Source organism: Astatotilapia calliptera, chromosome 13, assembly GCF_964374335.1.
Source record: "Astatotilapia calliptera chromosome 13, fAstCal68.1, whole genome shotgun sequence".
NCBI lineage: Eukaryota > Metazoa > Chordata > Actinopteri > Cichliformes > Cichlidae > Astatotilapia > Astatotilapia calliptera.
In genome coordinates, this window is record NC_137434.1 from 24,335,024 (window position 1) to 24,350,590 (window position 15,567).

General features: G+C 37.9%; 1 protein-coding gene across 2 annotated transcripts; it reads left to right on the top strand.

Moving 5' to 3' along the window:
• Positions 1–5,550: 5,550 nt before the first annotated feature.
• Positions 5,551–14,419, top strand: LOC113034853 (myelin and lymphocyte protein-like). Of its 2 annotated transcripts, none has more exons than XM_026189958.2 (4): positions 5,551–5,825; positions 10,340–10,504; positions 12,053–12,214; positions 12,856–14,419. In XM_026189958.2, exons 1-4 carry the CDS (start codon positions 5,739–5,741, stop codon positions 12,928–12,930), a joined length of 489 nt encoding a protein of 162 aa, XP_026045743.1. In that variant the 5' UTR covers positions 5,551–5,738; the 3' UTR covers positions 12,931–14,419. The 2 variants fall into 2 exon arrangements, with proteins under 2 accessions (XP_026045743.1, XP_026045744.1); XM_026189959.2 differs by having other exon boundaries at positions 5,605–5,825; positions 10,340–10,408.
• The last annotated feature ends 1,148 nt before the right edge of the window (positions 14,420–15,567 follow it).

A 15,567-nucleotide genomic window follows, 5' to 3' on the forward strand; every position in this document is an offset into this window, starting at 1 on the left:
CATCAAACTTATTGGGGCAATCCATGCTAACTCACTAACGGAGATTTTATGGCATTAACGTCATTTTAACGAGATTAATGCTGATGGCCTTTTCTTTTTTTTTTTTTTCTTTTTTTTTTTTCTTTTTTAAATGATATCAGAAACAGCAGTATGCGACATTACGTGATGGCAGAGCTTCAGTTCATCCTTTGTCATTTTTTTTTTTTTTTAAATAAATAGGACAGGGGGAATGAATGAGAGAAAGAGGGGGAGAGAAAGAAAGAAAACCAAAGGGGAGAAGAGACGGTGAGAAGGGGGGGGAAGAGAGAGAGAAAAAAAAAGAACTCCTGGGTCACCTGTATGGAGAAAAAAAACAAACAAACAGAGGAGACAGCAAACAACAAAGAGCAACATAATAATAGAGAAAACAAAGCACCATCACAATAAACTAGCTAGTCATAGATATCAATATTTACTAAATAATAAACGATATTGTGCAGCACGCAAGATAGACAGCGCACAGTGTGCTTTGAGGCAGCAGCCAAGAAAGCTTTAGTCCGCGTCTGTGAATACCCATGTGTGCATACCTGTGTGGATCAGCATGCTTGCATTCCAAAGGTTTCTCCATGTAATGATCTGCTAGGGAGTGTGGGGGGGCCACAGCCCCGTCCTCCAGGGTGTGAAGTGGGTATGGAGGAGATCAAAACTCCAGACATCCAGAGGCCCCCAGAACACAAGAGACCATGGAAGACCAACAGAGGGGCAGCCGCGCCACTGTTCCAGTAAGAGCTGAGGAGAGTCCCAGATGAGGGCTCGCCCAGCAGCCGCGGAGCAGAAGTCAGGGGGAGTTGCAGTGACGCGCCCGTGAGCTCCGCCGGCCCCCAGCTGTGCCTGAGTGACCGAGCCCCAGGCCGAGAGGCCGGGGGCACCCCACCTCCAAAGGGGCCCGAGCGAGCCCCAGGCCCCAGGCCCCGACAAGCGGCCGCCAAGGAGTGAGCCGGTGTGTACCCGGACGCCCACCCCCAGATACAAAGAACCACCAACACACCGACACCTGAGGGAGTCCGCCACCGGCAGGGGAAGTGGTGGTGGGTGGAGATAGGCCTCCAAACCTTGGAGGGCCTGAGGTGTCCCCAGAGAGGTGGCGTCTGATACCCAACCTGACATATAGACACAGACATACGGGCACACACAGACACAAACATCCATTCCCACCCTCATGCTCTCATATGCACTCACTCCACACTCAACCAACGTGGAGACAGACATAAAGAGACGCTGTACACACAATCACACTCCCCAAGCGTACTCTACAAACCGGGTCTAGGTACCCTTGCCCCTGGAGGGGGGAATTGCACCCAGACCCAGGTGGTGTTACCCTTTTCCCTGCGGTGGGGAGAGGCAGACCACCCCGACTCCGCAGCAGCAGGGAGGCCCCACACCCCAGACCGCAGTCGGACGGCCAACTCCTCCTACTAGTCCCCCCGCTCCAGCAGGCCGCAGAGAATGGGGGTGGGAGAAGACTCCAAACCTCTGATGGCCTTTTCTTGCATGTTGCTAACTTCAAATGTATAGGTATGAGGACCAGTGTTTATTCATATAAAAAACGCTTTTGATTTGGTCAATCATGATCTTTTTTTGTACAAACCTTTCCTAGAATAAATTGATATGTTTTCATTGCTATTTGTGCAATAGGGTGTGAAGTATGATTAGTCAGCACAGAGGGGTACCTCAGGGTTGCATCTAAGGACCGCTTCTTTTTAATAATCATTTACTGCTCTTTTCATGTGATTGCCTACACCAATATGATGCTATCATCAAAAGCTTCTCTTTTACAAGTTTATAAATAAGTCAGATGGATTTAGATACAAAAATGTACATCCTTTGCAAACTTTGCTTAATCCATCCATCCATTCGCGTCCGCTTATCCTGTTCAGGGTCGCGGGGGGCGCTGGAGCCTATCCCAGCTGTCATAGGGCGAGAGGCGGGGTACACCCTGGACAGGTCGCCAGTCTGTCGCAGGGCCAACACACAGAGACAGACAACCATTCGCACTCACATTCACTCGCACATTCACACCTATGGGCAATTTGGATTAACCAATTAACCTATCCCCACTAAGTGCATGTCTTTGGACAGTGGGAGGAAGCCGGAGTACCCAAACTTTGCTTAATTATCCAAATATTAAAATGCGAAGTTGAATGTCAATCTTAAGTTATCATTTGCCTCTAATATGTAATGACAGCTGGGAAGATCAGAAATTTGAAATTTGGCATGTACTTCATGTGTGGATTGATTTGAACTCACCTTCAAATCACATATTGATTATATTTTTTAAAAATGCCAATTTTTTTTAATGCTCCACACATTTTTTTTTTTACACATAATCTTAGGCAGAGACTTGTTTCACAACTCATATTACCAGTAATGGAATGCACTGAAGAGGCAGCACTGTTACCTCATAGCAAGAAGGTCCTAGGTTTGAATCCAACATCTGGCCGGGGGCTTTTTGCATTTGCATGTTCTCCCTGTGCTTGTGTGGGTTCTTGCCAACTTCCTGCAACAGTCGAATGACACATGCTGTTAGTCAGGTTATCTTAATTTGTCATTCTAAATAGTCCATAGGTGAGAATGTATATGTGAATGGTTGTCTGTTGCTTACCCCTGCGGCAGACTGATCTGTTCAGGGTATGCCCTGCCTCTTGCTCTATGGTAGCTGGCTTAGGCTCCAGCCCACCTGCAACCCTGATCTGAATTATCACTAACACAGTGTATCAGAATTCTTTTAAAATTCTTCAGATATATTTAGGCTTCAGATTTTACAACTCAAAACAATTATTCACCGTTAATCAATGTATCTATGATAGGAAGTAAAATTCATGGATCACCCATGTGATGCATGTGTAGCAGTAATAATTTAAATTCATATGCTGTTTATGTTATTTATTTTGTGGTAACAAAACAGGTTTGGTGACTACAGACAATGATTAAAAAAGGTGGAAGGGTCTTGAGCTTGTCTCACACAAGATGTTTTGCATATGGTAAAGGGTTTTAATCCCTCATCCTGGAAACCGTCACACTGTGCTTGACAGTTTGACTTGGAAATGAAAGCACAAAGAGACCTATTTGTTCTCAATATATTGTAACTTCACAGTTTGGGGTTGTCACTTGATTTAGTTGAAAGGATTCATATAAGTTTAGTGACTTTAAAGAGTTAAAGGTGATGAAATTCACCTGCTAGAACCTCTAAGGCTTAACCTACAGCAACTATTACTTTGTTTTAGAAGGAAAAAAGAAATAGAGGAAGAGGAACAAACGTGCTGTACTCCAAAGTGCTGAAATGTTGCCAAGTGGAAACATATGATGTAACAATTGATCAATTTAACTCCTGCCACTCCCAACTTCCCTGTTTCTCGCTGGTTATTCTCACGTTTGTTCTCTTGTTTCATTTCAGACCTCTTTATCTATCTGCGCGTTTGATCCTTTAAGTCTCTACTTTTTCCTGTTCAGACTCATGTGCACTTTATGTTAACAAACCAAACAAAACTTCAGTCTATGCATCCCTCGCCCAGTCTTTTAGACCTAAACTTCTGCAGTTTCAGCAGACAGCTAATAAAAGACACTAGTTTAAGAGGAATGCACTTCAGTCAGATCCTACACAAACACATTAAGACATAAAGTCAAAAGCAAACATTAACTCAGATGTCAGTGACTATATGATTAACAGGTCAGTCATATAAAATGGTATCAGAGCCTTAAAAAAATCCTCAAATCACATGTAAATTGACTTTCATGTTTAATGTACTTGACAATGAGCTTCCAAGCATCATGCCCATATACTATGCTACTGCCACCATGCTTATGTATATTCTGTAATCCCAGTCTGGCTGCAAGATTTTGACCTCCACCTATACTGTGTGGCGGTCAGAACAGCTTTTTCTTCTTAAGCAGTGAATTCTCTTGTTTGTATGTTTGGTGTTGTTGTGACACTGCAGAATAAATTTTGGAACCCAATTGATGGTTTGAGGCTGATCAGATGACGACTAGCTGGATAAGAGTTTATTTTAATATTACCTACAACAGTTAAAAATGTTATTAGAAGTGTAAAGTGATTATAGATGGAAGCAGCAACCATGTCACCAACTGGCTTGGGAAGCCTCAGCATTTGCATTTGGCTTCCACTGTGTGTGTTTTTTCTTTTTAAATGAAGTGATCATATTTCAGTGAGAGCTGGAGTAAAGCCGGCATTACTCTAACATTCAGCTGAAACTCCTTTTATATCCAGAATTAACAGTGCTTAGAGTTGCTTCACTATTCCTTTTTGTGTGCATGTAAACAGGTTGATATTATTAATAGAGAACCATCAGCAACTATTACTTTGTTTTAGAAGGAAAAAAGAAATAGAGGAAGAGGAACAAACGTGCTGTACTCCAAAGTGCTGAAATGTTGCCAAGTGGAAACATATGATGTAACAATTGATCAATTTAACTCCTGCCACTCCCAACTTCCCTGTTTCTCGCTGGTTATTCTCACGTTTGTTCTCTTGTTTCATTTCAGACCTCTTTATCTATCTGCGCGTTTGATCCTTTAAGTCTCTACTTTTTCCTGTTCAGACTCATGTGCACTTTATGTTAACAAACCAAACAAAACTTCAGTCTATGCATCCCTCGCCCAGTCTTTTAGACCTAAACTTCTGCAGTTTCAGCAGACAGCTAATAAAAGACACTAGTTTAAGAGGAATGCACTTCAGTCAGATCCTACACAAACACATTAAGACATAAAGTCAAAAGCAAACATTAACTCAGATGTCAGTGACTATTATGATTAACAGGTCAGTCATATAAAATGGTATCAGAGCCTTAAAAAAATCCTCAAATCACATGTAAATTGACTTTCATGTTTAATGTACTTGACAATGAGCTTCCAAGCATCATGCCCATATACTATGCTACTGCCACCATGCTTATGTATATTCTGTAATCCCAGTCTGGCTGCAAGATTTTGACCTCCACCTATACTGTGTGGCGGTCAGAACAGCTTTTTCTTCTTAAGCAGTGAATTCTCTTGTTTGTATGTTTGGTGTTGTTGTGACACTGCAGAATAAATTTTGGAACCCATTTGATGGTTTGAGGCTGATCAGATGACGACTAGCTGGATAAGAGTTTATTTTAATATTACCTACAACAGTTAAAAATGTTATTAGAAGTGTAAAGTGATTATAGATGGAAGCAGCAACCATGTCACCAACTGGCTTGGGAAGCCTCAGCATTTGCATTTGGCTTCCACTGTGTGTGTGTTTTTTCTTTTTAAATGAAGTGATCATATTTCAGTGAGAGCTGGAGTAAAGCCGGCATTACTCTAACATTCAGCTGAAACTCCTTTTATATCCAGAATTAACAGTGCTTAGAGTTGCTTCACTATTCCTTTTTGTGTGCATGTAAACAGGTTGATATTATTAATAGAGAACCATCAACAAATACCACAGAAATGGAGGCTCACACATAAAAACTGTACGGAGAACCACATACATGCAAAGAGGGTCATGATACATCATCCTGTTGCACAAACAAAAAGAAACCCACCTGTCAAACTGGTAGTTTGAACAGTAGGAATGGATGGGGAGGTGGAGTAGAGGACGAATAGAGGGAGGTGCAGGAGGGAAAACGAGACAGAAAGACAGTTTTTAAAGGCACCTTGAAACAGGTTACACATCTCATTCTCTAAGACACCTCATACGTGTTTGCACACTGTTTTGGACTATGGCTTCCACCACCTCAGGTGATGCTCTGCCATCAGGCGGAAGGATCTTCACCAGCTTTCCTGACATATTCTTCATCCCCGAGTTTGTGAGTTTCTTGTTTTGTAATTTGTGTTGTTAGAAGGGATGTGTTACTTTTCCATGTTGAGTTTTACCCTCTTTTGTGGTTCAGACATGTCTTATTTTTGCACAGCCTTTTCTTTTATTCTCTTTCATATGTTTGTTTAACACATTTTCCTTATTTCATTCCTTATTCAACCAGGCCAACATTATTTAAAGTAGCATCTTCTTCTTCTCATTTCTCTGTTGGAGCAGGTCTCCATTCTGATAAGATTTTTCTCATCTTGTTTTGCTGGTCAGCTGGAACCACTGTTTGATAATTGGAGTTAATAAAATGCAGCCTTTTTGTTGAAAATAATTTGTTTCCATAGCAACAGAAAAACCCTAAATATCAAAAAAACACACATTTTATTTGTCAGAAAACATCTGTGATGCAGTATCTGCACTAATCAGCCATTAGTTCTACTTTTATACCCTCAAAATGAATAAAAAAAATATTTGTGCAATTTGCACAATACTTATGTTGTCACTGGCATCCTCACTTTCACTTTCACCATGATTTTCCTCTATGCTCACAATCATGGATGTAACAGGTGGTGATGGACTGAACTGTATTATATTGAAAAGTGAAGATTATTAGGCTTTGTTTAGTTTTTCAATCCAGAAAATAATAGGATGAAAAAAGTATTAACTTTGAGCTGTTAATGAAGAAGGACTGACTTTTAAAAATATATATTTCATAAACTTATCCTGAAAAAAGTTTGTGCAATATCTTTAAACCTGCATAACAGCTATTACTTTAAATGTGAGAGTGCGGGGATAGGTATTAGTACTTCTTATTTGTTTATAATGTCATATAGAGACATTTTGTTATCTAATACATTCTCTGTATTGCTCAAACCACAAAGAAAAAACCTTGTATTCTGTGACATTTTAGAATTAAAGCAAACAAGTTGTCACCTTTTTTGGCATGCATGCCCCTCATTAAAATGGCACTAAAGCTGTAAATACCAAACCCAAGCTTTATCTTTACGTTTTCTTTTGATGCATGCAACACACAGATTAAATCTGCATAACACGTGGAAAGGCACCAGTAACCCTTAGATTTAAGTGCAGTAAAGTATATATCAAAGTAGTCATAAACCCTCATGGATCACTGGATGGCTTTCACTTTTCATGAAACATTATGCTGCACCAGCCTGATGAAGGCCACAAGCCAAAACGCGTTGGTCAGTTAATAAAGTTGTTCCTATTTCCTTTTAAGTGTTGCTGGAGCTCCTGCATTGTTGTGCCAGAATTATTTGCTGCTGCACAAGAATGGAAATCTACTGATAAAGTTTACCTACTCTTGTTGTCAGTGTAAATTTAACTGATAACGGATAAAAAAAGGCAAAATGTGGGTGAGTTTGGCTTAGTTTTTGGCAACCAAGTCATTTTCCTGGAATTACTGTGTACTGTGAAGGACTGTGAGGAAAAAAAAGGAAACGCTAGAGAACAAAAACACCTGCACAAGGCAAGCAATGGCAATAAAGTGAAGGAATGAATTGAAAATCTCCTCAACAGTTAAGATGCTTGATGTTTTTAACATTTTTTAATTGAAACTGTCCTTAAACCTACAATTCACTAGCAGGGATCAGACTTCACTGGACAGTGTTTATTGACAGAAAATGGCGGACAGAGTCAGCAAAGTTGTCGATTTGGTGAGGGCCTCAGGGCCCTCTGGGCAGAAAGCACTCTTGGTATCTACGTGAGACGTGAGAAATAAGACAAGAGCTGGGAGGGTGGGGCACAGAAATAAGAACAAACTGCAAGTAGGGCAGGAGGACATTTCACGATATATGAGTGGAAGGGGAGTGTGTGAGGTGTGGTCCCACTACTGAAATTCAAATGAATTGTGCCTCAAAGCTAACTTACCATCACACACAAACATATTCAACACTAGTTTTCAGCTTGAAGCTTAGTTATTTCAAATAATCACCGAGACCATAAACTCAGACCACATGGCTGTAGGATCCACGCCCAGCTGATTTAAAGGTATACTCCACTCAAACGCTTTCACCACCCCCTGTTGGCATGGAAACAGCAGTTATATTCAGTCTAGACTGACAACAGTGGATTTCAGCTGTGATTCAGTCACGGCAACAAATTTGCCACAACAGATATAGATGCTAAAAAATACTAGTATACCTAATTTAGGTTTAGCCAGCCACCCATTCAGGTGTGCATACTGTTGTGTGAAAAAAGCATTTTTCACACTTAAAGGCTTCAGATCATCAAACAAATTTTAATATTGGTCAAAGTTTTAAAATAATGATTTCATTTATTAAGGAATTAAATCTATCCAAACCTACCTCTGTGCGAACAAGCAATTTTATCACATTAAAGATGGAAAAAGGTTGATAAAAATATTGAGTCATAGATTAAGTCTTCACACTGACTTAAATGCTCCATTATAAACATTTTTCCTGTTGTTTTCAGTCAGAGTAAACAGTCAAGCTTTGACTGCGAGTACAGAAGCCCCACCCACCTTTTTTTTTGCATATATTTTTGTATAAATTTGTATATTCACGGTGCGTTCCCTTTTACCTGGAATGGATATAAAATGGATATGTTTCACCTGTGTGGTTTTAGATGAGATAAGTTGCGATAAGGCTTGTGTAATATTTGTCCATATATTAAAACAATTTTTGTATGTAGAAGCACCTATTGTTTACTACTCTGTTCTCCATTTCCTTCATGATTCACTGTCAGAAATTTCGCCAGAGTTTCGCCTATTAAAGGTTTAAAGAAAAAAACAGGCAGTTGTTACTTCACATTTTGACAATTAAAAAAATATTCTGACATTGTACAAATAAGATTCACAAGTAGTGAATAAACCAAAACTTCTTTGCATTTAAAAAATGATATCATGAATATTGTGTATTCTTTATTCATCTTTTTACTCTTTTTTGTGATGTGGATTGTTTAAACAACAATTGACAATGACAGCTAAGAAGCATTCTAACATACCTCAAGTGGCCACCAAGACCAGAAAAGCACTACATAAATGGAAGTAAATGCAGTTATTTTTATTTATTTTACTTGGAGGAGACATGTCTCACTTTAAATATACCATTTGAGATGAATAAGCAGAGTAGAGCAATGTTTGTCTTTCACAGTGTTTAATCCAGGACATTGCATGTTCTTCATGGGCACTGAAAAAAAAAAATACATAGATTAGGAATAGGCTGTCCATAATTTGAGCTCTCTGTGTTTGCACAGCTGACTGAACATGATTTTGTTGTTTTTATGGGAAGGATTATTATTTTAGTTCTTATTATTTTTATTACGTTATACCGAACTAACCTAACTAGACTTGAGTCCAGCTAAATTTATAAAAATGATTGCTAGACAAATTGATTGAGGAGACTCGAGCAGTTCTGAATACAAACAGACCTGTTTCAGGTTCCTTAAGTAGCAACTGAAAAATCAGAAGATTAAATAAGTGATGGAGAATGTTCATTTTAGATCTTCACCTAAAATAAATTGACTAAAGTTCTCTTGGGTATATACTATTAATAAAATAATAAAAATTATTACAGATATCCTCCCAAAATACTCATCTGAGAAAAAGTATAAAACTGAAAAAGGCTTTTGTTTTATCTCCCAGAAGATATGATATACTACTGAGCTATTGAGAAGCAGAAGGGCTTTTTTGTTTTTGGCGCTTGTGTAAAATGTCCTCACTGGAACACCAAGATGCCAGTTTCGACTGAATGAGCCTCAGCTGCTGTTTCCTCTTGCTCAGCTCCTGCGCACCTGATACTTGAAGGTTCGAAGCTGATTGGCTTGAAGAGTGTCTGGATGAAGCCTTTAATATAAAGACAGGATAAAAACAGATCTTTTTCATAGCAGACATGTTCACTTGTTTTAGTGTGAAAGCACAAGTTTAGTCTTAGAGTGTGTCTCAGAAAGCCTTTAGGACCTCGAAACTGAATGTGCTAAATAAAATGTAGAAATGTTATTATTTACACCTGAGCTTTCCTACATTGGCGTCTCTCTGTGAAGATGGCCTAACATGAAACAGTCAAAAATTTCTGTTGCTTATTTAAAAATAAGGAATGACAATGAATAAAAATGTTTTTCCTGCGCACACTATCTGTGACCTATGGTAAAGCATTTTAATGTGCCTCTTATCAAGGAACAAACGGTGGAAGGTTCATGCTCCATCTAAATACCAAAGACTCTTTCAAGCATAATGTTTGCCAAAGGAGGAGATGTAAAGGCTGAGGCAATACACCCAAGAGTGACAACATGGCCATTATGTGTGTGTTTGTGTGACCAAGCCTTAGTTTAAAGGGCACTGTACCAATTTACATGAAGCTCTGAATAACCTTTCAGAGGGCTGGAAAATAGCTTAAAGCTTACACTCAACACTATAAATTTCTAATAAAAAACTTTACAAAGTGGGTGTGTAGAATTCCCTCTCTGTGGAAACCAAGCCACTGAATTGCAATATCATCAATCATTGTCTCTTTTCCCCTCCTCTGTGTGACCCTGCAGGTGTTTGGTGGTTTGGTGTGGATCCTGGTGGCATCGGCTAAAGTTGATCCGGCTAATCCTCTGGGCTGGGTGATGTTTGTGTCTATCTTCTGCTTCGTAATGACAACACTCTGGTTCTTCATCTTCCTCTGCGGAGGCAATCAGAGCAGCATCTGGCCAGCACTGGTTAGACACTCCCACTGACTGCTTAATAGCCTAATTAGATAAGCAGTTAATAATGGATCGATGAAGTAAACCTTCTTTAAATTCCAAATCATCTTGTGCTCAGCAGATCTTACAGTTATGTAAATCAAACCACACATGAAGAACAATGCTTGACATATTAAAAAGTATTTTTTTTAATTTAACAGAACTTAAGCAAAAATGCAGAGGCAATGTATGCTCCTCTAAAGCAATGCTTTTATAGGAATTAAGAGAGCAAGTAGTAATGAAAATTCGTTGATCGATTGATCATCAGCAAGTGTGGCCACCTCTGGAAAAAGAGACATTTTGGAAGTGTACTGGTCCGGAGCATTGTTATGTGTTAGCGGGATATGAAGTGTTTGGTAAAAACCAAACACAACATTAACAAACACTTTATGTGTGGTGAAAGAATGATGATTTGGGATTATTTTACAGCCACAGAAGCTGGGTATCCTGCAGTCATTGAGCCAACTGTGAATTTCTCTGTATACCAGTATTCTAGAGTCAAATGTTAGGCCATCTGTCCAACCCCTAGGGCTTGGCTGAAAACGAGTCACATAACAGGACAATGATCCCAAACACATTAGTAAATCTACAAAAAAATCCAAGAGTTGGAATCACCAGTTAAAGTTCAGACCTTAATCTGACTGAAATGTGTTGGACTTTAGACAAAGGAATGCATACCAGTCTCAATGAATGCCCACTGTTCTTTACAATTAGCTGTTGTAAAAGAACAGTGGGACAAAATTCCGCCACAATGATATGAAAGACTGATAAAGTCATACAGAAAACGATGACTTCTAGTTACTGGGGCTAAAAGTAGGCTTAATTTTTGATAAATAAATATGTTGTTGTTCATCTGAGATTATATTTAAATTATTTTAGAACCTGCTCAGGACCAGATTTCTTTTATGTCTTGTTACATAAAAACTTAGACATAATAAATAAATAATAAAAGGTGTAATTCCATTTCTCATGTGACTGTAGTGTAGACATTGAGAAATGTGCACCAATATATTAGACATCAAACACTGAAAAAATACCACAACAAAAAGAAGAAAATTTAATTTATTACTAAAGTAAAATTGGTACTTGCATTTGAGAATTTGAACTGTCTTTACTCAGTGTAAACAATAAACAGTCTTAGTTAACCTTTGGTGTTTGTTGTTGCCACTAAGGAAAAATGGACACTGTTGTTGAATGTTGCTATTAAAAATGCAGCGATAAGCAGAAAACCTGACAATTAAGGACATTTTTTAGGGCCTATCTTAAAGAAGGGTTATTACCTGGCAATATTCTTAAAAATGAGGTACCACAGGGTGGCAATTGGGGTTTTGGGGGATACTTTCCCACAAGTTTTACACAGTCCATCAACCTGTCCCCACTTTATTTGAAAATTTTCCCTTTTGCTCCCCTTCCTCTTTTTGAGAGTGCGAAGGCCCTATAGTATCTTCTCCATTTATTATTATTATCATTATTATTTTTTTAAATTTCCTTCTTCTTATTTTTTCTCTATATTTCAATTTGCAGGATGCAGGCTATCATTTTGTGGCGGTGGTTTTCTTCCTCAGTGCATCAGTGGATCTGGCCTATGTTACCTATGGGATTGGACAAGGAGTTAAACTTGCACAAGTTCTAGCATTACTACCAGCTGAACTGCTCAAAATATACCGACTGTACATTTCTGCAGTGGTACGTAAAACACATAAATTTATTGTTCAAAACATTAAGGGAACTCTCAGATCTTGAAGAATGAGATATCCAAATTAAAAGTATGTACTGACATATTTTGAAATTGGATTAAAAATATGTCAGTTCTACAATGACTGCTGTTCCCTAATTTGTTTATTTATTTATGATTTTTTGAGCAGCATATGAAATAAGATAAGTTCTTATATAATAAATGAACCGCTTGATGGTAATATTATATCATTATTTACTAAAACAAGTGGAAATAACGAATCTTGTACTTGTATTTCTGACAAATTCACTTTATTCTGGACAATTTTAGCACAACATACTGAAATTATCCAACTCTTTTGGTAATTTTTAAAGTAGTTGTAAAAGAACACAGCTTTAAAATGTTTTAACAATGTAATTTGTTGAGCAGTACAAATGTAGATGTGTAAACATTTCTCTAATGTCAAGGAATTGAAAATGTAATTATGGAAGATACTGAAAATATGCAAGTAAAGTATATGTGTCTCAAATTGTAATTGCTAAAACAAGGAAAGTTATCAAATCAAAGTTATAAGTTAAGTTAAAATCTTTAAAGTCTTGTACCTCAAAGTGACCATCTCCATCATCCATCTGTGTTTCTGTCTGTTTTTTAGGTGATGTCCTATGTGGCCACTCTTCTCTACTTCCTCCATGCCATATTCTCTGCCATTCGATGGAAGAGGTCCTAAAACAAGTCACCAACTCAAGAGGAAAACAACAACAACAAAAAAACGAATAATCACATAGCTTTCACAAATACATTGAGAAGAAAATTATTTTTATGCATTTATTTTGAATCAATATGCCCAAACATCAAATTGATGAAAAAGTGGAAAACACACTCAAACAAAAATTACATTATCACATTAGCCTACCTCACAATTTTCAATGTTGTTTTTTAGAATCCATCCATGTGAAGTGAGAATTACAAGTTTTCAGAATTAAATGTTGTTTAAAGAAGATGGATGAGTGTAAATAACTAATGAAATTACTAATCTAAACAGAAGCAGGAATGATATTATCATAACTTTTGATTTCTTTGATTTTTCACTGTAACTTTCAATAGTATACAATTTAAAAGCTCAGTTCACAAATTTTACACCCACACACAAAAAAACACAAATGCATTTTTTAAAACTCAAGATCTGTCCTAATTTTCTTTAAATATATTTCTGAGACATTTAAAAAAAAAAAGATGTTTCCTTCAATTTCTGTAAGTAAACCACGTCAATGATGTTGGCTTAAAGACAAATCTTTCTGCATCTACCATACTAGTAACATGACCTAATATGATAGCTGAAATTTCAATATTTGCTATATATCTGTTTTGCCTGAATTAGATAGTGGAGAGAAGAAGGGACAAAAAGGGAAAGACATACAGCCTTAGGCTAGAGTTTAACAGAATTGCATCTAACCTTGTGGCATACAGTCACCTGTTCATCGTGTGAGCTAAACCAGCACCACAGCATTTAAATATTTCCAACATTTGTCACACAACTTACTTCTACAGCTTAACACAGTTAGACTTTTAGTTTGCTCTCACAAAAAACATTTATAAAACTGAAGCAGGAAAAGCAGGACGATTGTGACTTTAGTTCCTACAGAAGACAAGGCCAACGATAAATGGAATGGGCTCTATATTTCATCTGTTGCAACTTGATGGCCCAAGCTAAAATAATGATCACTTTGATGGTGATCTACCCATTTATTCAGCTAAAATGAGAGCCGCTACAAGGGTATGATTGGACTGACACTAGAGGCATTGTCAGATGCATGTGTTGTTGTCTATAGTTCCGCAGTGACTGTGTTTACAATGTTAAATTGTCTTGGATTAGCAACACTTGAGTTTTATTTATATAGATATATTAATTTGTTTCATTGTTTCTTTGCTCTCATCTTATTTCTTTCAATCATAGAGTGATGTAGCAGTTACCTGCAGTGTAGTGTTGCAGTGTAACCACTATTAGAGCTTCATTTCTGTAAAGGAGATAATGCTTCCTGCTGACAGCCTTTTAAACCAACTTCAATACACTAGATTTTGTGCCTTTTTCAAAGGCTTGGTGTTTATGCATGGCATGGCTGGCGATTTGAAATTTGATGATGTAAATGTCTAGATGATTCACTTCACACTTTTGTCTTGGAATCTCCATTGTGAAATAAAAGAATTGGACATTGGAATATTATGTGTTTTGTTTGTTGAGGGTGTCAACATTAGCAAAGACTGACAGCATGTCATGCAATGAGTCAGAGATCACATGTTGTGGGAGAAAACAAACAGCGTCAATTTCATTGTTTTCATTGTTTCGAACAATGAAATACTATGTAACAACAGACCTGAGCTGTCAGGTAAATCTTCTAATTGCACAGAGATAAAAAAGACAACAAAAACTTATACAATCCCCATTTGACTTGACTGATTAAAACTACAGGCTGGTGAAGATTGTCCAATCAAATGGTGTAAAATACAGCTTTAATACAGATGTAAATGTTCCAAGAACATTTATACCAGTCGTACCCTTTATAAAATAGAACAAGGAGTCAGTGAACCATCCCATTGGTTTATTGTTCTCCCTTTATCACTCACCTACATAATAAAATAGAGTAAGGCGAGTTGTTTTAGTAATACGCAGCATCAGGAAATATGCTTTTGAAGTTAGCAGTAAACTGATGCCTGATAAAGAGACACTGGATGTTGTAATTTAACTAACACTGTAATCCAATATTACATTTTACTCTACTTAAAAATGGTCCCTTGCGTGGGACTGTTATAACATTATTCACCACTTTGTTAGGTAAACATGTTCAACTGTGGGTGAACATAAATAACCAATCAATCTGTCACATGGCAGCATCTCAGTGCATTCAGGATCGTATCTATAGGCAACGACCTGCTAAAGTTCACACTGAGCATCAGAAATGGGGACAAAAGTTTATTTAACTGAATTTGAGAGCTGTTGGTGCCAGATGGCTTGGTCTGAGTATCTCAGAAACTGCTGATCTGTTGGGATTTTCCAGAGGTCAGAGAAGAACAACCAGACTGCTTTGAGCTGATGTAACAGAAACTCATTTCCTAGAAAAATATCCAATGTTAGCAGTTAAATGCTCCACCACCAGCTAGTTGCAAACAAAGTTTTTTGTTTGCCTACTGTTGCTGGAAACTGATACCAGGGGAGGTAATGATGTAGAACACTAACACTTTGAGCTCATAAGCCAAAACAGCAACTAGAAACATGTTGCTATAAATGCTAAAGGGAGATGCGAGGCCTGTCAGCCCTCACACTGGACATGCTCATTTGATCCATTGTTGAAATTAATTATTGATTAGT

Coding starts and splice junctions, on each gene's coding strand:
- LOC113034853 (XM_026189958.2), top strand. CDS start 5,739: ATGGCTTCCACCACCTCAGGTGATGCTCTGCCATCAGGCGGAAGGATC. Junction 5,826..10,339: donor TATTCTTCATCCCCGAGTTT/GTGAGTTTCTTG, acceptor GTGACCCTGCAG/GTGTTTGGTGGTTTGGTGTG. Junction 12,215..12,855: donor GACTGTACATTTCTGCAGTG/GTACGTAAAACA, acceptor TCTGTTTTTTAG/GTGATGTCCTATGTGGCCAC.